The 20,461-nt window shown below is 55.8% G+C and overlaps 3 protein-coding genes across 5 annotated transcripts in view; all 3 read right to left on the bottom strand.

Moving 5' to 3' along the window:
• Positions 1–223: 223 nt before the first annotated feature.
• LOC310917266 (uroplakin-3b-like protein 1) lies at positions 224–2,181 on the bottom strand. Its single transcript, XM_083875358.1, has 6 exons — positions 2,121–2,181; positions 1,457–1,603; positions 1,135–1,366; positions 978–1,054; positions 552–681; positions 224–446 (listed from the first exon to the last, which is right to left on the bottom strand). Exons 1-6 carry the CDS (start codon positions 2,164–2,166, stop codon positions 341–343), a joined length of 738 nt encoding a protein of 245 aa, XP_083731484.1. The 5' UTR covers positions 2,167–2,181; the 3' UTR covers positions 224–340.
• Positions 2,182–2,610: 429 nt separating this feature from the next.
• On the bottom strand, positions 2,611–4,339 carry LOC310917236 (uroplakin-3b-like; the record flags this gene model as incomplete). Its single annotated transcript, XM_083875321.1, has 6 exons — positions 2,611–2,866; positions 3,115–3,235; positions 3,419–3,495; positions 3,578–3,797; positions 3,890–4,039; positions 4,282–4,339. The coding sequence occupies 6 exons, from the start codon at positions 4,337–4,339 to the stop codon at positions 2,611–2,613; spliced, it is 882 nt and encodes a 293-aa protein (XP_083731447.1).
• Positions 4,340–7,575: 3,236 nt separating this feature from the next.
• DTX2 (deltex E3 ubiquitin ligase 2) overlaps positions 7,576–20,461 on the bottom strand; it is a 34,927-nt gene continuing 22,041 nt past the window's right edge. For 2 of the 3 annotated variants that reach the window (XM_083875472.1, XM_083875473.1), the window contains exons 5-10: positions 17,453–17,584; positions 10,343–10,413; positions 9,624–9,782; positions 9,375–9,536; positions 8,642–8,731; positions 7,576–8,520 (exon numbers count right to left, since the gene is read on the bottom strand). In XM_083875472.1, coding sequence (XP_083731598.1) covers positions 8,296–8,520; positions 8,642–8,731; positions 9,375–9,536; positions 9,624–9,782; positions 10,343–10,413; positions 17,453–17,584 — 839 coding nt within the window. In that variant the 3' untranslated portion in view covers positions 7,576–8,295. The remainder of the gene's footprint in view (positions 8,521–8,641; positions 8,732–9,374; positions 9,537–9,623; positions 9,783–10,342; positions 10,414–17,452; positions 17,585–20,461) is intronic. The other variant, XM_083875474.1, reaches the window with a different exon arrangement.

Raw genomic sequence — 20,461 nt, 5'->3', positions numbered from 1 at the left:
GGGGTCAGGGTCCCCTCCTGCCCCACCCCCAGGGGACTTTTCCCCATCTGAAGCGGGCACAGGTGACAAAGATGACCGAGCCGGGTGTGACAGTGTGTCCCACCCCAGAGCCCCCCGTGCAGCAGCTGCCCCCCCCCGGCGCTGGGGCTCAGGGTGGGGCTGCAGGGACCGCGGGGCTGCAGGAGTCACACACAGGAGGCGCGGGCCGGGCACAAAGCGCGGGGAAAAGCCTTTAATCTCCCGCTCCATCGCCCCCACCCCGGGCCGGTGCCGCCCGCAGGATCACACTGAGCCCCGCGTTTACCGGGGGGCTCGGGGGAGGGCCGGGGGCGGCGGGGGCTCAGAGCCGGGCGGCCGGCTGGTCATAGACGTGGTGGGTGTTGTAGCGCCGCACCGTCACCGACTCCGGCTTGCTGAAGGTGCTGCTGCCACCGCAGGAGTCCGAGCTGGGGAGGGAAGCGGGGTGAGGGATGAGGGGGCGACCGAGGGCTGGCGGTGTCACCCCCTGACGTGCCCGGCGCCCTGGGCGGGACCTCGGTGGTGGCACTCACCCCCAGAAGAAGAGCATGGCCACCAGCCCGGCCAGGAGGATGGCCAGGAGGATGGAGAGGATGGTGGTGATGGCGATCATGTCGGCGCTGTGCCCGCGGCCCGCCGTGGAGATGCTGCTGAGCGGTTTGGCTGGGGAGAGAGCAGGGGGAGAGGGAGCAGGATGTAAACACACCCTGGAGTGGCTCAGGGGGTCCGCATGGGGGGCGGTGTGTGCATGGGGGCCAACACAAAGTGCCATCACACTGTGCCTCCACAAGGGAGAGACCCACAGCTGAGCCTTGCCTCAGTTTCCCCAGCCACTCACAGGAACCCAAAGCACTATTGCCCATCATTCAGCCCCCTGGGGCCACCCCACACACTCAGGACCAGCCCATATCCCCCCCATGGCTGTGGGCTGGGTGTGGGGGGCAGGACGAGCCAGGTACCTGTTATCAGTGTGATTGGCGTGGACCAGCGTGTCTCAGCCACGGGCTCAGAGCCCTCCAGGGCGAGGAACTTCACCCTAAGATGGGAAGGGAGGTTGGCCACGGTCCTGTGAGCCAGCAGCCCTTGAAGGGGGCAGGTCCCCACGAGCAGGCTCACCGGTAGGGCCCGGGGGTGGGCAGGGGGCCATTGCAGGTGGGTCTCGTCACATCCCCGGTGCAGCTGGTCTCGCTGCCCACCCTCAGCACCGCGATCTCCCCGTCGGGTTTGGGGCAGGGGTAACTGCCCAGGGTGGCATTGAGGGTCATGTAGGCACGGACGGGCTCAGGGAAGCCCTGGAACGCGGTCTCAGGAGTCCCCGGCCTCTGGGAGTTGTTGAAGGTGGATGCAGCTGCAGGGATAGGGATGGGGGTGAGGAGGGTTGCTGGGGGGCACAGGGACACCCCCTGCACGCCCCCTGCCCTGGGCTGCTCCCACCTACCCTGCTCCAGGGCCACCACCAGCCAGATGACAGCGTTGCCGTAGTCTTTGAAGACGCAGCGGGGCTGGTCCACCACGAAGGTGGAGGTGGTCCTCACCCCCCCCAGCGCGGGCTCCGTGGTCAGGGCGGGCCTGTAGTCCAGCTGGGCTGTGGTGAGAAGCCGAGGGGGGCGGTGGAGGGTGCGGATCCCCCCTGCAGCCCCGGCTCGGGGTGGGGACAGGGACAGCTGAACCCCGGGATCCCGGCAGTGCGGCCTCTGCTCCCCTCCCACCCCCAGGCTGGGCTCAAAACCAGGTTTCATTAAAAGATACAAAGACACTCCATGCCGGGGGGGAACACCCGTGCAGGACTCCCAGAGGACCAGGGTAGGTGACACAAGGGACACTTGAGGTGGCACCCAGAATGGTGGGGGCATCTGCTGCCCTGCTCCTCCAGATTCCTGGTGCTCTCCAGTGGGAACCTCCAGAGAAACCCACACTGTGCCAGTCCCCCGCTATCAATGACACCAGAGACCAGAGGTGACACCCAGAACAGAACCCAGAATGGCGGGGGCATCGGCTGCCCTGCCCCTCCAGGCTCAGCGGGTCCTGGTGCCTGCGCTCAGGGGATCCCCGCAGTGCCAGGGGGAATCCCGAGCCCGTCCCGATGGCGTGGCTGGACTCACCGATGCCGTGGGCCGCGGGCAGCAGCAGCAGGAGCAGCGGGAGCATGGTGCGGACTCCTGGGTGCCGAGGGCGGGACTGCGGGTGCTGCGGCTCCGCGTCCCGTGGGACCCGCCTGTGGTCACCATCCGCCCACATTCCTGCAGCGGCCGCGGCCCCGTGGCAAACAGGTTGGGCTCGTTTCCCCGGGAGCGTTTGTTTTGTTTGAGCGCCCGCCGGCGAGGCGTGCCGAGAACCGCTGCCTCTGTGCCGTGGGTTGGGTGGCAGCTTCACCCTGGCGTGGGGACAGGGGGATGTCCCGCGGGGATGTGCCCCACAGACCCCGCCAGGGGCAGCCAGTGCCCCCTACACCGACACCAGGTGCCACCAGGCCAGAGTCCCATATGGTTTTTGAGGTTTCCCATCTTCACGGTCCCACCCTGCGTAGCCAAAGACCAGGAGGAGACAGTCTCAGATGTAAAATCAGATTTTACTTGGCAGGACAGTTCATGTCTAGCGGAAGGTGTCCCTGCCGTGGCAGGGGGGTTGAAACGAGGTGGTCTTTATGGTCCCTTCCAGCCCAAAGCGTTCCGTGCCTCTGTGACCCGGCCCGGGGGGCTGGGGGGCAGAGCGGCACTGCCCTGGGGGGCTGCACCCGCAGCGGGGGGGCGGGGGCAGGGCCGGGGGGATGTGGTGGCTCCGGTAGGATCTGCGGATGGAGCCGTCGGTCCCCAAACCCCGGTGGCGCAGGGAGCCCCACGCCTTGGCACTGCAGGGAGACACAGGCAGAGGCGTCAGGTGGGGTCTGTGGGGCTCTGCACCAGCCACCCCAAAGGGGCCCTTTGTCCTGCAAACCACCGCAAAACCCAAACTAAGAATAAAAATTTTTCAATGCTATTTTTTTTCAATGCTAAATTTTTTTTTCAATGCTAAAAAGATCTCAATTTCTTTGCTGATAGGCTTGGGGTGTTCTCCCGAGGCCCCTGAGGACCGTGCCCTCCCAGCAGCCCCCCGTACCCCAGGGCTCCGAGCACGGCGGTGGCCAGCACTGCCCCCAGGCTGGCCAGGAGGGAGGCGATCACCACCACGGCACTGCCACGGCGAGGGGGCGCAGGCTCGATGGTGCTCGGGCTGACGGCTGGAAGGAGGCGGGATGAGGGATGGGAAGGAACACGGGGGGCTCAGGGGCGGTGTGATGGATGGGGGAGCGGGGATCGCTCCTCCCCGCAGGCTTTGGGGTGACGGCACAGGGCTGGTGCTGTGCCAGCACCCCGAGCAGGCAGTGCAGGGGCCCGCAGGGGGGTGGCAGCGCCACAAATACCTGTGCGCAGGAGGATGGGCTCGGACCACCGCGTCTCCGCCTTGGGGCCGCCGCAGCCCATCAGCAGGAACTTCACCCTGCGGTGGGCACGGGGGGGTACCGGGGGGTGAACCCGGGCGGGGAGTCACCCCAGCTGGGATTTGGGGCTTCTGGCCTTACCTGTAGGGCCCGGGGGAGGGCAGGGGCCCGTTGCAGGGGTCCTGTCTGCCCTGGTCCCTGCACGCCGTGTCACTCCCGACCCGCAGCACGGGCGGGCCCGGGGCCGGGCAGGAAAACTCGGCCGCCGGCGTCTCCAGAGTCATGTAGGAGCGGGCAGTGGGCAGCTGCCTGTACGGGGGCACGTCAGCCCGGGACGGCGGGTTTCTGAAGGCGGCCGATGCTGCACGGCACAGACGGGGGGTCACAGATGGCGGTGAGGGACCCCCGTGTCCCGTGTCCCAGCGGGGACGAGCCGGAGCCGCTGGCGCTCACCGTTGGCAAAGGACACCGCCAGCCAAACGGCGTCGGAGGCGTCGGCGTGGCCGTCGAAGACGCAGCAGGGCCTCTCCAGAGCGAAGGTGGTGGCGGTGACCTTGCCCAGCAGCGCCCTGGGGGACACCCGGGGCACGTAGGGCAGCCGGGCTGGGGGAGTGGGCAGTGAGTGAGGGAACCCCCCTGTTCTGCCCCGCTCGGCAAGGGCCCGGCCCAGCCCGCATCCACAGCGGTGTCGGCACAGGGGCTGCCACAAGGTGCCAGCACGAGGGGGACAGAACCGCTGCGGGGACCCCCCAGCCCTGCCCGGCCCCACAAACCCCTCCCTGGCACAAAGGCCTCGCAGCCCCTCCAGGCCCCGCTCCCCCTCTGCCCTGTCCCCAGGGAGTCACCCAGGCCCGTGGCTGTGCTCATCCCGGCCAGCGCCAGCAGCACCCACGGCAGCTCCATGGCGTTGTCCCGCCGGTGCCGGGTGTGCTGTCCCGCTCGGCTCACCCCGTCCCGCTGCCCCCAGTGTCCCCGCGGCAGGGACCGCCTGTCCTGGAGCCGGGCCCTCCCAGCCCCGCATTCCTGCACCGGCTCTGCCGGCCCGGCCAGACCCCGCGGGCGGAGGGGACAGCCCAGTGTCCCGAGTCACCCGCTGGGAACCGTCCTGCAGGACCCCCGAGGCGTCTGCGAGGAGTCAGGGCACAGGACAGTCATGTGAAAGGGGAAACTGAGGCAGACGAGGCACTGGGGTCCCGGGATGGGTTGGGGGGACTCGCAGTCTTTGTTGGCACTGTGGGGGTCAGCCAGACAAGTCGTCCTGGACCCCCACTCGCCCCACCGAGACCCAACTCCCTGCGGATTCCCTGTGCCCACCAGGCCCCCGGAGCCGGGGTGAGCCCGTGCCCGGCTGGTTGGGGGGCAGCCAGCCCCGCCCCGCGGGCAGGGAAGCGCTGCGGAGCATCACACCCGAGCGAACCCAAATCCCGAGTCCAGGTGAACGGTCCCACCCAGCACTAAGAGCGCGGAAGCATTTCCAGCTCTGGAGCCACCCCACGCTGACATTTCCCCATCTCTCGTACCCTTTCCGAGCCCTTGGGACGGGGACAGGGCCATGGCCCTGGAGCGGGAGCGCCCCGGGAGCCCCTCACAGCCGCTCCCCCCGCGGAGGGGCTGCAGCGCTGCTTCTCCCGTGTTTGCCAGGGGGAGCGGCTGTCCATTCCTGCGTGGGAGGAGATTTCCCCCCCTTCCCAAGGGGCCGGGACCGCGCCTTCAGATTAAATGGAAATGGGGCATTCAAAGATTACACCGTCCAGCTGCAGAGGGGAAAAACAGGCGCAGCTGCAGCCTCCGTCCCTCCTCCTTCTTTATCCCCACCGTATCCCCCATTCCTATCCAGCAACACCTGCCCCGGGGACCCCCCCCAAGTTTCCCCGGCCCCCTCCCTGGTGCTCCCCGGGCGGCAAGGTGCCAGCAGCAAGGTGAGGGGCAGGGTAGGTGACGCAGGGGGGTGACGCAGGGGGACAGTGAGTCACAGTTTCAGCTGCCGGTACCCAGCATAGCTGCGGGGTCAAAGCTGGGCTAAGAATAACCACCCTGTGGCAGATGAGCCATCACCGCAGGGGCTGGGAGAGACATCCCCCCTTCTCCTCTCCCTGGGGCTCCAGGTGGGGATTTTGGTCAAATGTGCCTGGGAGCATAAGCATTTATTTGGGACTCTGTCCTCTCCTGGCTCCATGGTTATGCTTTCACCTCACCTTTTAAAGTAGCTCCCTGTGCCTAAGCACCTGACTCTGCTCCTTTTCACCTCCTGGATCCCCCTGCCATGGAGGCTAGGGCACCTTGGGCCCAGCACAGAGAGGTCAAGGATTTTAGGAGATGCCTCATGTCTAAAAACAGGGCAGTCAGGGATGAGCTGCTGAGCTCACCACAGCCCAGTGCCCCTGCCCTGGACCAGCCCAGATGCAGGGAGGCTCCAGCTGATTCACACCCAGCAGCAGCTGCAGGAGATGCCTTGGGCCAGGCTCAGCAGGAAATTCTTGCTCTGTACAGGGCTGAGTGAACCCTGCTTCAATTCATTTTGACTGCTTTGACTGCTGGGATGACATGATCTAAGGCTACAAAGCTGAGGTTTCAACTCAAGACCTCTCCCTTTTGCAACCAGGGTGGGAGAGGAGCAGACAGAGCCCATTTGTGGAGAGTTTAGCAACACAGACACATCACTGCAGTTCCCAAGGAGCTGCCATTCCTTCAGCATGCCCAGATCTCACTGGATAGTGGAGGGCTTTCCCCTCTAGAGGCTGCAGGCACAAGATGGACACAGGGAAAAGCTCCACCTCTCACTAGCTCAGAAAAACCTTTAATTTTTATATTGGCATGACAGGAAGCAAAGTGCCCCTCAGCTTGTCCAGGATGTGCTGCTCCCCGGAGGGGGCCAAGGTCGTGCTGCCACAAAGCCCAGCCAAGTCCAAGATTGCCCAGGGAGGAGGTGAAATGGCAGCTGGCACCAGTGCCAAAGGGATGGATTGGATGGATTTAATGTGCAGCTGGGTCTGGTGGCTACAGGGAGGGGAAGAGCCAGAAATGGCTCTTCAAAAGATACCAGTCCCCAGGTGACAAGAAACAGCTCTTCAAAAGACATCAGCTCCCGCATGACAAGCGGCCTGGGGACAATGTACAGCAAGGCCACTGGGACTGGGGCAATATCCCATTTACAAGGTGCCAGCACTCAAAGCAGGAACAGGCTCTCAGCCAGAGCTTCGCTGCTGGCAGCTGGGCTGGCCACCACTGCAGCTGGGAGGAAGGTGATTGTCACCAGCTGGTGGCACCAGCAGCCCTGCAGCAGCAGCAACACAAAGCGCAGCAGCTCCTCCCTGCACAGGCTTCACTGAATTGCTGCCATTTCACCTGAGAGAAGGGGAGAGAGGGATGGGTTCCGCCTCTCAGCTTTGGGATGAGAGGAGTGGGGCTGGCAGCTCACAGCCAAGAGCAGGGGGCTGCAACTTCCCACAGGTTGGACACTGGTAAATCACCTCTGTTGGCACCGTGGCTACAGGCCACCAAACTCCAATGGCCAAAGCACTGACAGGCTGGAACCACAACCCCTGTGACCAGTGTCCTGCCTCCACTGAGCTGAGCTTTTGTTGGGAAAGATCGGACAGGAAGGACTTATGAATATGACTGCATGATAAAAAATAATGCAGATACAAAACCTGAGTGAAATAGGAATGAAAGCCAGTTTCGAGATGTGAGCATGGCAGACAGGAAGACGGTGATTAAGCCGACAAAAGGACAAGAATGTTGCCTTTCCACCTTGGCAAAAGACATCCAGGAACAAATGCATAAGAAAGAAGTCTATAGAGAGTAAAATGACATGGTAATGCAGTCGTTCTTATAGGCTGCATGCAAAGTTTGTAGGTTTTGTATCTCACGCCGGTTGGTCAATGTGAATTAGAATATTCAACAGAAAAAAGGATATATTGTATTGTAGCAGGAAGATCGCTCTCTTGTCTTGTCCACTCATCTCCTCCCCTCTCTTGCCCTCTTGCCCTCTCCTCAGCCCTCCTGTCCACTCTTGTCCCCTCCTCCCCGCTCTTGTCCACTCATCTCCTCTCCTCTCTCTCACCTCCCTTGCTCCTGCTTTCTTCCCCACGTTTTTCCCCTGCTCCTGCCCCGTTTTTACCCCATAGCTCTTTTCTATCTCTCTCCCCATTCTCTCTTTAGGGCTTTGCTCCAGCCCAGGCTGGTGGCTGGAAGCAGGCCCTCTTTATCCACGACCCTTGTAATAATAAAGCCACGTGTTTCTAGAACATCTCAGGTGTGCAGAGTTCCTTGTCCCTGCCATCCATGGAGAAAAATTCCTACAAGCTTTCCCTCCTCCCTCCTGGCTGGATTGATGGTCCGTGGCTCCATGGAGCAGGTTGGCTCCCCAGAGAGAACCACCCCAAGCCCTGAGGCAGCAGGAAGGCAGAGCAGGGTCTTGCTGTGAGAATGAAGAGTTTATTGGGACCGAGCAGAGATACACGGCAGGAAGGAGGCAAGAGGTGCCTCAGACAGGGAGCTCATGTGTCCCAAAAGAAGGACCTTGTTTGACTTCCAGGTGGTCTACTGGAAGCAAGGCACTCTCCTCTGTCCTCTCCATCCTGTTCTCAAGCATTACCAAAGGAAGGTCCTGCCTTCCCCAGAGGATCTGTCACCTCAGTCCCATCCCAGCTGCCCCTGGCTGCAGCCACCAATCCCACCCAGAGACACAAGCACGGCTCCTACAAAAATATCCTTCCCTCCCCCCCACCCTTACCCCCCAAAAAAACCATGTGAAGAGCGGGCAGGGCTCCCACAGAACTGTTATTGCTCAGTGTGACGGGTGGTCAGACAGGGAACTTAAGGCATCAGGAGTAAGTGCACTAGGTGGCCCCTGAGGCTCACTGGCCCAGGCAGTCCTCAGTGACTCCCTGGGCAGCCAGCTCTGCCAGCACATTGTCCAGGTAGTTGGGGTCAGGGTAGCCATGGCCACTCAGGTTTGAGTCCATCTCAGTCTTGTGGTGGATCTCGTTCCACACCACCGTGTTGCTCTCGCCAGTGGTGTTGGAGGTGCCCACTGTGAAAATCAGGCGTCTCTTCCAGGCCACCTTCAGGAGCTCCAGCACCTAGAAGGGGAAAGGAAAAACAAAGTTAGGAGCAGCAGCTTGGAGACTCGTGACACAAACACAGCTTGCCAGGAGCTTGACAACTTAAGAAGAGTGATGTTATCAGGGTGTGACACCTCACCTTTCTGCCCTTCTCATTGTCTGGTAGGTAACAATAGCGAGGAAAGCCTCTGGCTGTGTATGGCATCCCAGGGTTGGGGTGCTCCGGGCCCTGCAAGGGATGAGACAGATTTGTCATGGACATATCCATCTTCACACGAATTGGACAATCCATCACCAGCAGGATTTGACACAGGCCCATCCCAAACCAGCTCTTCCATGTAGAGGCAGCAAGGTACTGTTGGTGAGTACAAGGCATCTGACACATTCTTATGGGACACGTAAGTATTACAGATCCTCCAAAAACACTCTCATGCTGAGATACAAAGCCAGGTCTAAAATCTACCTAAATTCTGGTGAGATACAGCCCCAAACCACAGCTTTTAACATGTGGTCTGGTACCCCCTTAAAAAGGTCTCACAGCTCAAACTTTTAAAAGTTCACTCCCTCTACTGAAATCAACAAGGGCTGTGAAACCAGACAATAGGAGGTTTCCCATCTTGTGATCATGGGCAGTCTCCTCCCTGCTTCAGGCAGACATCAGACTTTACTGCAGGTGAACAGCTGGGGCTGCTCAGGAAAAGATCTCTGATGGAGGAGACCCTCACGTATTGAAGAACAGCCAGAGCAGTTGCTGGCTCCAGGTACCACAGGCTGCTCAGCAAAGGGCTGGCAGCAGGTGCTGCACTGGATCCCAGGACTTTTCTGGGAGGCTCTCCCAGCTTGTGCTGTCTGCCAGCATTCTGGGCACTCACCTGGATGCCCCTGCTGATGTGATAGACAATCCTGATTGTCCCACAGTCCTTGTGTCCTGGGAGGGACTGGGGGAACGTGGAGATCTCCATCTTCCCTTTGGGCTGGGTCCCGGTTTTCTCTCCGTAGATGGTTTTACAGGAGGGACACTGCAAACTGCCATCCTGCCAGGGGAGAGAGAGGCCACATCAGAGCTGCCCAGCCCAGGCAGCTGCACACAGGGGCCTGCTGAGGATGGGCCAGCTCAGTACCTTGTTCCCGTTTGAGTACATGGCCAGCATGCAGAGCATGTGGAAGGAGTGCTGGCAGTTTCTCAGGCGGCCGACTGCCTCCGGCCTGATGGTGCTGGATTGGCACGAGTCGCTGTAGCCCGAGGGGGAGGACAGCTTCTCCATGCAGATCATGCAGTCCTAGAGGAGAAACCACCATGAGGTGTGAGCACAGCCTGGTCCTGAGGACTGACACACTAAGGAAATGCTTCAGGAAGATTTGCCTTCAGCTTTAATTGAGATTTAAGGACAGAGACGGGTTTCCTTATCTGGCTGGTATCGCCCTACTCCACTTCCTGTAGTGTCCAGGAGGTGGAGAGCTGTCATCAGTCAGACAGAAGAGTATGGTTTCATCCTACTTCTCTGCAAAGCAGCTCCAGTGCAGGGTTTGATCTCTAGTTCTGATCTCTCAGCACTGAGACCAAAACCAAACTCCTTCCTCCAAAGGAAATGGGGAGGCACTGGGAGGATGAGTTATTTAACCCACACTGTGCCTTCATTACAGTCCTCTGATAAGGAGGACTGATAAGGACAAGTCACCTCCCGTCAAATGTGAATTTCAGGCAGTGCTGAGGACTCTCCACCTCGCATCAACAGTGCCACACCAGACACTGAAGGAAGGATGGTCTTTGGGCACTGCTGTGGTTTCCTTGGCACCCCAGTGAACTGGGCAAGCTGGAGTTGCTTCACTGCCCTTTTACCTCATCAGCAGGAGCAGATTTCAGCTCTTCCAGGTACTTCTTCACCACTGATTCTGGCTCTGTTAGTGTGGCTGCATAAGGAGAGATGAGACAGAGAAGTCAGACACTCTGTGGTATGATGAGCACATGTGGGGCAAGCTAGAGAGAAGGGAGACAAGCAGGTCACTGGCCAGGATGCCAAGGAGAAAGGTCAGGGTTAGAGGGGAGAAGAGAACACTCCAAGAGATCTCTACAAGCCCAGCAAAGGCTTTGCTTTCAGCCATGGCTCCCATGAAGGAGTATGAGTGCCACAGCCTGTAGCTGGTGTGCTCCAGTTCCCCCCAGGTGACACCAGGCACATCCCAGCCACACTCTCTGTGCACACCAAGGCAGCTGGGATCAAACTCAACAGCCTTGATGGGATAGAGGATCACAGCCTGTGTTGTCAAAGGAGAAAAAAAGGCATTCTCACACCACTCCAGCAAGGAAACCCAGTAACACACTGAGCTTCAGGCCCTGTTTTGAATACAGCACAATGAGCTTCACATCCTTAACATTAAACATTGGCCTTTGTCCTGAGCTGCCACACACTCATACCTGGCAACACACAGTGCAAGTCACCAAGCGTATAAAATAAACCAGCTTTTAACATGAACCCTGTTTGCAATGTGACACAATATCTTTGGATCTTCCCAAATGTAAACCCTGGTCCCATCCAGCCAGGCACAGACACCTGAGCAGCCCACCAGCCTGGTCCCTGGAGGCATTATGGGATGAAGCAACAAACATCACCCAACACCAAGAACAAATTACCACTGAGTGCATGCATTATCACCTCAACTCCCAGCCCATCCTCCTGGAGCTGCCTAGCAAGGCTTGGCTTAAGCCAGGGAGCATTCCATGCCTCTGGCCTTGGGTGAGAGGAGAGGAGCTCCTCACCAGTCATCAGGCCTGCCACAGAAGCTTCCAGGCTTTTCCACCAGCTTGGGAAAGGAAACATTTGCACAAGTGATGTTACAACTCCACCTGGCAAGCAGCAAAAGAGAGATCAGACACTTGGCTTGGGAGAACCTCATCCTTCCTTCCTGAATCCACTTCTGGGGGACATCAGGACAAAGCAGAGTGGTGACAAACAGGCTGGCCAAGGCATAGCTCTTCCTTCTCTAATCTCCATCCTGTCCTGGTGGATGCCTTGGCACAGAGAGTACCACTGCTCCCAACTCCACACTCCCAGGAGGACACAGAGCACCATCATGTGGATCAGCCAGGGATCAGAACTGCTGCTGTACATACACAATCCATCTTCAGCCCTCCCCATCCACTCTGGGGCTTTCAGGGAAGACAGAGGGTTCACAAGCATTGGTTCTGTGGTTCAAAAAGCTGCACATCAAGAGACAGCCACTGGAGCTGTTATTCCAGTCCAAAGAGCCATGTCTGTCAGGAGCAGGAAGAAGGGGGTGCTATTTTCTGGATGACCACTTCTCATGGAGAGACAAACATGAAGCAGAAGTTCACATGCCACAAGTGGTGTTGGACAGGAAAAGGCCTGGATGGCACAGATCCTCTACCAGGTAGAAGTCCCTCATTCCCTAGAGCACCATGGAAGAGAGCAAGGCAGAGCACCAACATCTTTTTGCTAAGGAATATCCTTTAGCTAAGAAGACTGAGGAACTGAGGGATGGACTCTGCTAAACGAAAACAGTCATTAAGATGAAGTTATTTTTAGAAGGGGATTCCTGGCTATCCTGAAACCCATGAATTCTGGCAGCAGCAGCAGGAGGAAGAGATGGCTGAGCACATAGAGCAAGGAGGGATGTTCACTCCAAGTGCCAGTGCTGGGCAGGAGGGATGCCTGACATCTCAGGCAGAGCAGGGCTGTGAGGATCAATCTCTGGAGATCCCAAGCCAGATAGGTGACAATAGGATTAAGCATTAAGCCAAAGAACAACACAGAAGCAGGTGTTTTTCTCTTCAGGGGCCAAAATCCCCTGGGAAAGCATTTCCAAGAACTGCCCCAAGAGCAGGAAACAGGGAGGAGCTTCAGGCTTCCACCTCTGAGGCCAAGGGCTCAGCAGTGCCAGAAGCTGCTTCAGGGCCTCATCACCAGATTTCACAGAGATTGTGCCTCCTTGTCCTGTCTTCTCTAAAAGAGAGAAACAGGTCCAGGAATTCTCTGCTGGGTCTTTGCTTGCATGCAGAGGATCAAGAGCTAGGAATAAGTCTTAAGGGGATGTGATCAGTCTGAGCTGTCCCAGCTGCTGTGCCTGAAACCCTCTGGCCAAGTGTTCTGTGATGTCAGTACTCCAGGATGGCAAACAAAGGAACGTGTGGCAGTTGGAATCAGCCTCTGGAGACCCTCATGGCCCTACAGCAGATGGAGGCCTCAGTTTCTTCTTCTTCACAGGTTTTAGGAAGAAGGCTGTGAGCAGGACTAGCTGCTATCCCCCCATAAGCCACCTGCTTCCATGATGATCACTGTGTTCTCATCCCTGTGCTGCCTGACAGACAGACCACCAAGTCCTTCTCCACACAACCTGCACCTTCCAGGTGGCTCTTCCTGAAGTGACCTTCTTGTCTCCTCTGGCTTTGGGCTGGAGGAAGCAAAGCCAAAAAGATGCACAGCCAAGGTGAAGACAGCGAGGGAAGGGAGCAGGGGGGGTATGTTACACCAGCAGCAACACCTGCCCAGCACTTGGCAGAAAGCCCCAGCTCACCTGCTCCCACCTGCACAGCAGATCTGAGCAGATTTAGAGTAGTTCAGCTCATCCAGGGTAGTAGGGGACACTCCTTCCACAGAATCTTTCGTGACTTTTCTTCTCTGGAGCTGCTTCAAAGAACAGAGATAACTCACCCAAGAACTGGCCAGGCTCATTCAAATGAAATCAATTAAAGAAGACAAATTCTGGTGCAGAGCTGGGTAACAGTGAGACAGAAAAGTCCCTGGGATTTTGGGCATTACACCACTTTACCAGCTGGCATTAGGATGGAGCTGGGGGAAACCAAAGAGGCAGAAGGTGATGCAGCCCTCAGCTGCCCTGAGGAAACCCATGCCTGATGGATTTGCACAGTGGCATCTGCAATCTGTTCCTGTCACTTTGCTGTGACAATGCTCTAATACACTTAGGGCCACCAAAGCTGCCTGGAGAAAGGGCCGGGCAGCCCTGATACTTAAGAAAAATCCATTTCCAGCTGCAAGGATTTCAAAGTCCAGTCCCAAAGAAGGGAGTTTTGATGCTGAGAGCTCTTTTTCAGCATGGGTAACAAAGCCTACATGGCCTTCCTTGAGCAGACCAGCACATCTGGCTGGCCACATCCCAGCAGCACAGGGGGAGCCAGGAGGCAGCTGGGACCATGGCACGAGCCACGTACGCTCCAGCATGTGAATCACTTCCTTACAGGGCTGTTTACTCCATCAAAGTGTTTGCCTCCAAATCTTTGTTCTAGCCATCCCCTGGGATCATCAAAGCCTGGTCAGTCCCCAGAGTTTTCTGGATTCAATAGTGGATTAAAAATGGACTGGAAGAATCGACCAGTGCCATTTATCACCAGCTGGCCCAGCACTGTGCTACGGATTTATCCAGGATGCCAAAGAATGTTTACCATTCTTCCATTTACAAAGAGAGGAATATCAAATTGTTTTTAATGCTTCCCCTTCCTCCCTGCAGATAATAAGCTGCTAGTTGCAGCAAGGGCTTTCCATGGGCAACATTTAACAGATGTGTTTTGAATCCTTGCACAGCAACCAAATGCTTGCACCAGTAATGTCTCCTTCTGTAGCCCAAAACAAGCCATATGGTTTCCAGCAGACTTTTTTTGATACCCTCTGCAGGCCAGACACTGGCTGTTTCTAGTTATTGTCATAGACAGTCACACAGCTCCCATCAACCTCTGCTCCCTGGACTTGCAAAGGCTGTATCTACAGATTTCTTCATTTTCAGTAGGATAATCCAGTGGCCAGGCTGCTCTGGTCAGAGCATCCTTGTTTCATTTAGCAGATGTTTCCCCATGGGAACAGCAAGATCTCCCAACTCTGAGGGGCTCCCTAGTCCCACCCATCCCACAGGCACAGGCTGTACATCCAGCTGCAGGTGGATGGCCAGGAAGGATGAGTGTGCTTCTCACCTTCCTCACTGCAACACCTGCAGGGAAACCTCCTCAGCAGGTAGAAGGGGGTAACAACTGACACAGCAGACTCAAGCAGTTCCTGGAGGTTCTTGGAAAGGCTAAGGAGCCCTGTGGTGGCCAGCTCCATGCACAAGCAGCACTTGGAAAGAGCAGGACTAGCCTTCCTGCCTCCTGGACATCAGTCAGGTCCCAGGCAGCAATGGGACTCGGGGCAGTGGCTGCAGCATCCCGAGGCAGCACCAATCCATGGGGATGACAGAGGCTGCCAGGCCCTGTGCCAGCATGGCCAGCACAGAGCCTGGCCAGAGACTATGACTTCCCCAAGCCCTGCAGCACCCAGCTGTGCCAGAGACATCCCTGCCACAGCAGGAACAACTAACAGCAGCTAACAAGTCCTGACTAATTAGCACCTCTGCTTAACACACCCCAGCTATTCACCGAGCCAGCTGCAATTCTCACTAGCACTGCCTCACCCTGTGTGGGACCAGGGCTGGCAGCAGCAGGATGGAGGGAGAAGAGGCTCAGGAGGGGCACACTGCACCCACCACCAGCTGGTTGTGGTCAGTGCAATGCTGGATCTAGTCCTGGATGCAGAGCTCTTGCTTGAGCTCTCCATGATGGAAAAATCCTAAAGGGATTCCCAAAGAACACGATGCAGAAATTCAGGGCACAAAATGAGCCCATCTCTGCCTGCTGTCAGCATCAGGGTCTGTGAAGGGAAAGAGAACAGTCCGGCCAAAAGTCAGGCTCAGTACCTACACTGCAGAATAATGTTCCTAAGCCCTGGGGGGTGTTGTATAAACACAGCTTGTTTCTAGAAGGGACTGAACACGTTCTGCATCCCAGGAGGGAGGCACTCCACAGGACTGGCATCACAGACCCCACCAACAGGAATCCTGCTTTTTAAAATAAGAGAACAACCTAAACCACTGAGAGGTTCCCCATCTCATGGGTCAGTGAGGAAAAGGGCTGACCTGCAAGTCTCCTCTGCAGCACATCCTGGGCAGGATGAGGACAGCTGGGACAAATCCTGCCACACTGGATGGGAAAGAGATGCTTGTTGCCCCTTTCCCATTCCATCCCTCCTGCTGGTGTTGCCTCTGTGCTCCTCCGGAGGTGTCCCAGCCCCAGCAGGTGGCATTGCAGAGCTGGCAGGGAGGTGACAGCCTGCCCTGTGGCTTAGGAACTGGAGGAAGTGATGCTGATGGGGTGCACAGCTACAGCCAGTGGACACCCGATGTGGTGTGTGCTGCTCTCAGCTCCCAGCCCATGTCCCATCCTTCCCACGCCCTGCATTGCTGCTCTCCCCACCCAGCTCAGAAGTCACAAGACACGTTCTCCTGTTAACATCCCACCCTTGCAGCATCCTGGCTGTTTGCAGGGTGCCAGAGAGGCTCTGCTGGGAGCAGAGCAGCACCTGGACCAACAGACCCAGAGAGCAGAAGGCAGCAGCCAGCCAGGCTGTGTCTGTGGTCACCCTGTGACCTAAATACAGCTGTTTCATGTCACTAGGCACCAGCAGTGACCAACATCAGTGCAGGCCTGGCCCTTGTTATTTTGGGCAACCAGGGCAAGGCAGTGCCTCTGTGGGAGTGTGTGGCCTCACCACAGCTCCTTTTTGGCACCATTTCCAGGGCATCTCCAGCACCCAGCCTTCATTCCTGCCCTTGCCAGGAGTGAAGCACTAGGAGCCACACAACCCCACCACACTGCCAGCTGCTTCCATGGAGCAAGACCCCTGCCACCCTGCCATCTAGCCCCCCTGTCACCCACCTCTGCTCAGCTCTTCTCCTTCACCTCCCATTTTCCTTTGCTCCTCCTGTTCTTTGCTGCTTCTCCTGCCGCCCCTGCTTTCTCCTCCCCCTCGATCACACATCCTACTCTACATTTGCTATCTCACTCCTTCTCACAGCTCTCTCCATAATGCATTTCCATAAAATACCTCCCTCCTCATTTAATTTCTATTTTCCTTCCTGCCTCCTTCAGACAGCTTTGGACCTCATGGACTCCAAAGAAAGAGAAAAAGGTACAAAATACCTCCCTGAACAGGCAGGTGCTTCTTGTCCTCTGGGCTCTTTCCTTTCTTAAATGTAGAGATCTCTGTGTTGAACATTTCCAGTCCCCACATGGCTTATTCAAAGGGGGACATGCTGTAGGTTTGGTGGTGGTTGACACCCCTGTGCCAAGGTTGGCAAACAACATTTACAGCTACACGAGGCTGGATTCACACGTTCCCCTGCAGAGTCCCAGGGCTGCTGTAGCATGGATGGGATCCAGGCTCTCAGCTGGGGGCCACAGGCTCTGCAAAGGTGAGGGGTGCCAGGGGGATATAAAGAGGAGAAATGAAAGCCCTACCTGGGAGGGGGCTCCACTCAGCAAGAGAACTGAGGTAATCCATCCCCTCCTGCCAGTGCACATCCACCTGAGAGCACCCCACTCCCTTCCATCCCAGACTGAGATGGAGAGAACAAATCCTCTGCAACTTAACCTAGAAAGCCCTAGATGACTCAGGAGCCTGCTTCTCTGGGAGATCCTTGTCATCCCATGACTCAGTCATGACAAGCATGGCTCACAAGCAAATCTCTGCAGAGCACATATGGATTTGAGGTTCTTCTTAATGGTCCCTCAGCTTTCAGACTCATTCCACCAACAACTCAGAAGGTCCTGGCATGTGGACACTCCTCAAGAGGGTGTAGCAGGATCACAGGGGAGGCTGGTGGAGTCTGACATGCAGAGAACAGATCTGTTCCAGCTTTAATTTTGTGTGGAAACAAGCTGACCTACCGCAGGACCACACCTACTTCACCATGTTATTTTAGAGCCTGTCAGAGATGCTGCAGGTCAGGGGAGACGTTTCCTGTTTCTCTCCTCGCCGGGATGAACATCAGTCAAACCAGAAGAGCGATGAGGGTGCAGGGAGGGGGAGGAGAGACAAGAGGAAAAGAAGGGGGGCAGAGAGATAGAGAAGGAGATGGAAGCAAATATCAGAGTTTGAGCAGGAACTACCTTTCTTGGACACTTTCCTCCCCTCCTTAACTGAGCTGTGTTTTTTAGTGGCCTTATGGGTGCTGGCAGCTTGCGGCACACGGGTGAGGTGCACGGGCAGTCCGGCGGCTGACATCAGAATAGCTGTCATGCCTACAGTGGGCACGAGGTCAACATGCAGGAAGGAAACAATGGGGAAACACATTCATTAAAAAAAAAACTTTAACCTTTCAAGGAAAATAAAAATAAAGTCAAATAAAATAAAACAAAACCCTGAGTCCTTAGTTCTGAGGGTATGAAACGTCTGAGAGGTAAGGGGGTTGGAGCCAGCACAACAAGAGGATCTGGAGGTTGTCAGAGGGAGGAGCCCAGGCAGCAAATTAAGGGAGGGAAATGTGGGCACGTCTTGTCTGTGACCCTCTGTGCTGCTGGTGCATGGATAGAACCTTCCTCTTTGGGCTTTAGGGCTCTGCTGTGGTGCAGAGTTTTCCTGCCCTGGAAGCAGCCCTGAAGGATGAAGGGCATCACTAACAGCCCCTAAAGGTCCTGCTCAGCTGCTCCCCCCTACAGCCACTCATTTCACCAGTGTCACACTGAACCAATCCCCAGAGTGCAGCAGAGCTGCCTTCAAACACCAGGGCAGAGCTGCCCCACTCACCCTACACCCTCTCCTCCCTGGCACTCCAGTTTTCCCTCACACTCCCAGCAGCAATGCAATCCTCATCCTCCCCCATCCCAGCCAGCTGTATCCATGGGATGCAGTTTGATAAAACTAATGAATCATTAAAAAGGACAGCCATTCCCTGAAGGTAAAGTTGGCACACAGAAAGCTACAGGACTGATCATGCTGATCCGAGCTGATGTTTGCCTGTGAAATCCAGGCTGGTTACAAATCATAACATTTCTAAGGTTTCTTAATTTCATAACATTTCTACTGCTCTCACACTGACATCCAAGAGAACACCTGCTTTTGCTTTCCCCAAGAGCAACTTCCCACCTGCAACAGTCAGCACCAGAAATAAGAAAAAAATAAAAAGCTTATAGTTGCAAACCAACAGCAGAAAACCTAAAAGCAAGCATTTCCTCAGAAATCCCCTCTGAGGGCAAACCACATCCTAATGCTATACAGACATTCCTGCCAAAGCTGAGATTCCCATGCATTTTATTTTTGCAAGCCTCTATTCAGTCAAATGGGGAAAGGAAGATTCTAGAGCACATTTGTTCAGGACAAAAATGAGGCACCTTGCCCACACATGACTGAAAATCAAGTTATGATGGGAAGCATCAGCTTTGTGTGCAAGTGGTAAGACTATTTTCTGCTTCAAATATGCAACCAGTCAAGAATACGTATCCTGTGACTACAAATCTCCTGTGCAAAGCCTGTGTCAGTGCCCCACAAGCAGAGTTACTCCTACACAGTGCTGACCACAATCTGTACCTCCTTTTCCTAAGGTCTGAGCACAAATATTCCAGAAGCTTTCAACTCCTTTCCTGACAGCCCAAATAGAAAGTTTTTACTAAAACCTTCCATCTAAGGGCCAAAAGACAAACAGAAAGGGTTTCACCAGAGAGGGTACAGGACAGAAACAGAGGAAGGAGTTTCCTCAGGGTTACCCAAGAAACTCTGGAAGAGCTGGGCGGACCACAAGACCAAGCTGCCAAATGGATGGTGAAATGCACTTCCAAATGGAAACAGGTAACCAGGCAGCAATGGATCACCCTCAAAGGGGATGCAGATCTGAGATCTGGAGTTCTCCCAGTTCCCAGGAGCTGCAGAGCCAGAGGAGCATACAAAGACTGGATTAGTACCCCTTGCCCTGCTGGCAGCACCAGGCACAGCCAAGGAGAGCTCACCAGATCCAGAAATTTCACCAAAGTAACTCCCTTGAAGTCCTAACTAACTGCAAGCTCTCAACACATCAAAGCCAGCAGTCCACTACTCCCAGGGAGCCTTAAAGAAGGCCTTAAATGCCTCCAGAACAGAAGCTACTTCTTTTTTCATTAGTACAGCTGAGGCCCAAAGCCCAGCAGCAGCACCAAAGCTGCCCCTTGCACCTTTCAGGTCCTTGCTCCTTCCAGCACAGAACAATCGGAGGTATTCCAAGAAGAGCAGAAGCAACACTGACTAGAGAGGCTGGAGAACAATATTCTTGAGAGACAGCAAAGATCTCTCACCACAGCTGGGGAAATCATCTCAGTCTGACCCCACCGAGGCTGCACAACACTATTCCTAGAACTGGTGCAGAAAAGGAACAGGAAAGTTGTCTCTAAAAAAGCTGTTTCTAAGCAGTGCAACAGCACTGATGGCACAGACTGACATTTGAAAAGCGAGTCCAAAGACTAACAGGGATTATCACCACCCACGCACAGCTGTCTGATAGGCAAATGCAAAATTAATGTGTTCTTCTGGAGAGATCAATACTGTCTTGCTAACATTAGCAGGCAGAGCCCAGGAAAAAGAGAGAAAACAGAAGCACAGGCTGAACAACTGGCTTCAGACTCCCAAGGGCAGAGGGCAACAAAATTCAGACCAAGCAAGAAGCAGGAGCCACAGAGCCTCTGGTGAGTTCAGCTATTCTATAACACAACCCTCCTTGTACCTGGAATAACATGTCCAAAACTGCCTGCCAGCATCAGGAACCATCACAAAAAGAAAACCAAATGAAACCCAAACCAAAATCCAAACCAACAACAACAAAAACACAAACACAAACAAAAAACAAACAAACAAAAAAAGACAAAAAACACCCACCAAAACCCCACAAAACCTCCCCCCAAAACCACCCACCTTTTGTTCCACAAACTTTATTTTGTTTTTTTGACTGCATACCCATCTACAACTCCATACAGACATATAAGCACAGGGGAAGCATGGGATGAGGAGAATTACCCCAACTCAATGTTCTCCCATTTTAAATTGGTCCAGAAAAGGTGTAAGTGGGAAATTACCTTTTCTTGACCAATTTTTTATCTTCTGCTGCCTTAGGAGCTACATGCAATGAATCATCTTCTGCAGATTCAAGTCAAGAG

Source organism: Zosterops lateralis (genome assembly GCF_965231275.1).
Source record: "Zosterops lateralis genome assembly, chromosome: 19".
In the NCBI taxonomy this organism is placed as follows: domain Eukaryota; kingdom Metazoa; phylum Chordata; class Aves; order Passeriformes; family Zosteropidae; genus Zosterops; species Zosterops lateralis.
The sequence above is the reverse complement of the archived record's forward strand: the minus strand, read 5'-3'. Positions and strand labels throughout refer to the sequence as shown.

Excerpts from the sequence above, each read along its gene's own strand:
- LOC310917266 (XM_083875358.1), bottom strand. The coding sequence starts at position 2,166 with ATGCTCCCGCTGCTCCTGCTGCTGCTGCCCGCGGCCCACGGCATCG. Across the intron at positions 1,367-1,456 it reads GGTGGTGGCCCTGGAGCAGG|CTGCATCCACCTTCAACAAC; the intron begins GTAGGTGGGAGC and ends CTATCCCTGCAG. Across the intron at positions 1,055-1,134 it reads CCCACCCCCGGGCCCTACCG|GGTGAAGTTCCTCGCCCTGG; the intron begins GTGAGCCTGCTC and ends TTCCCATCTTAG.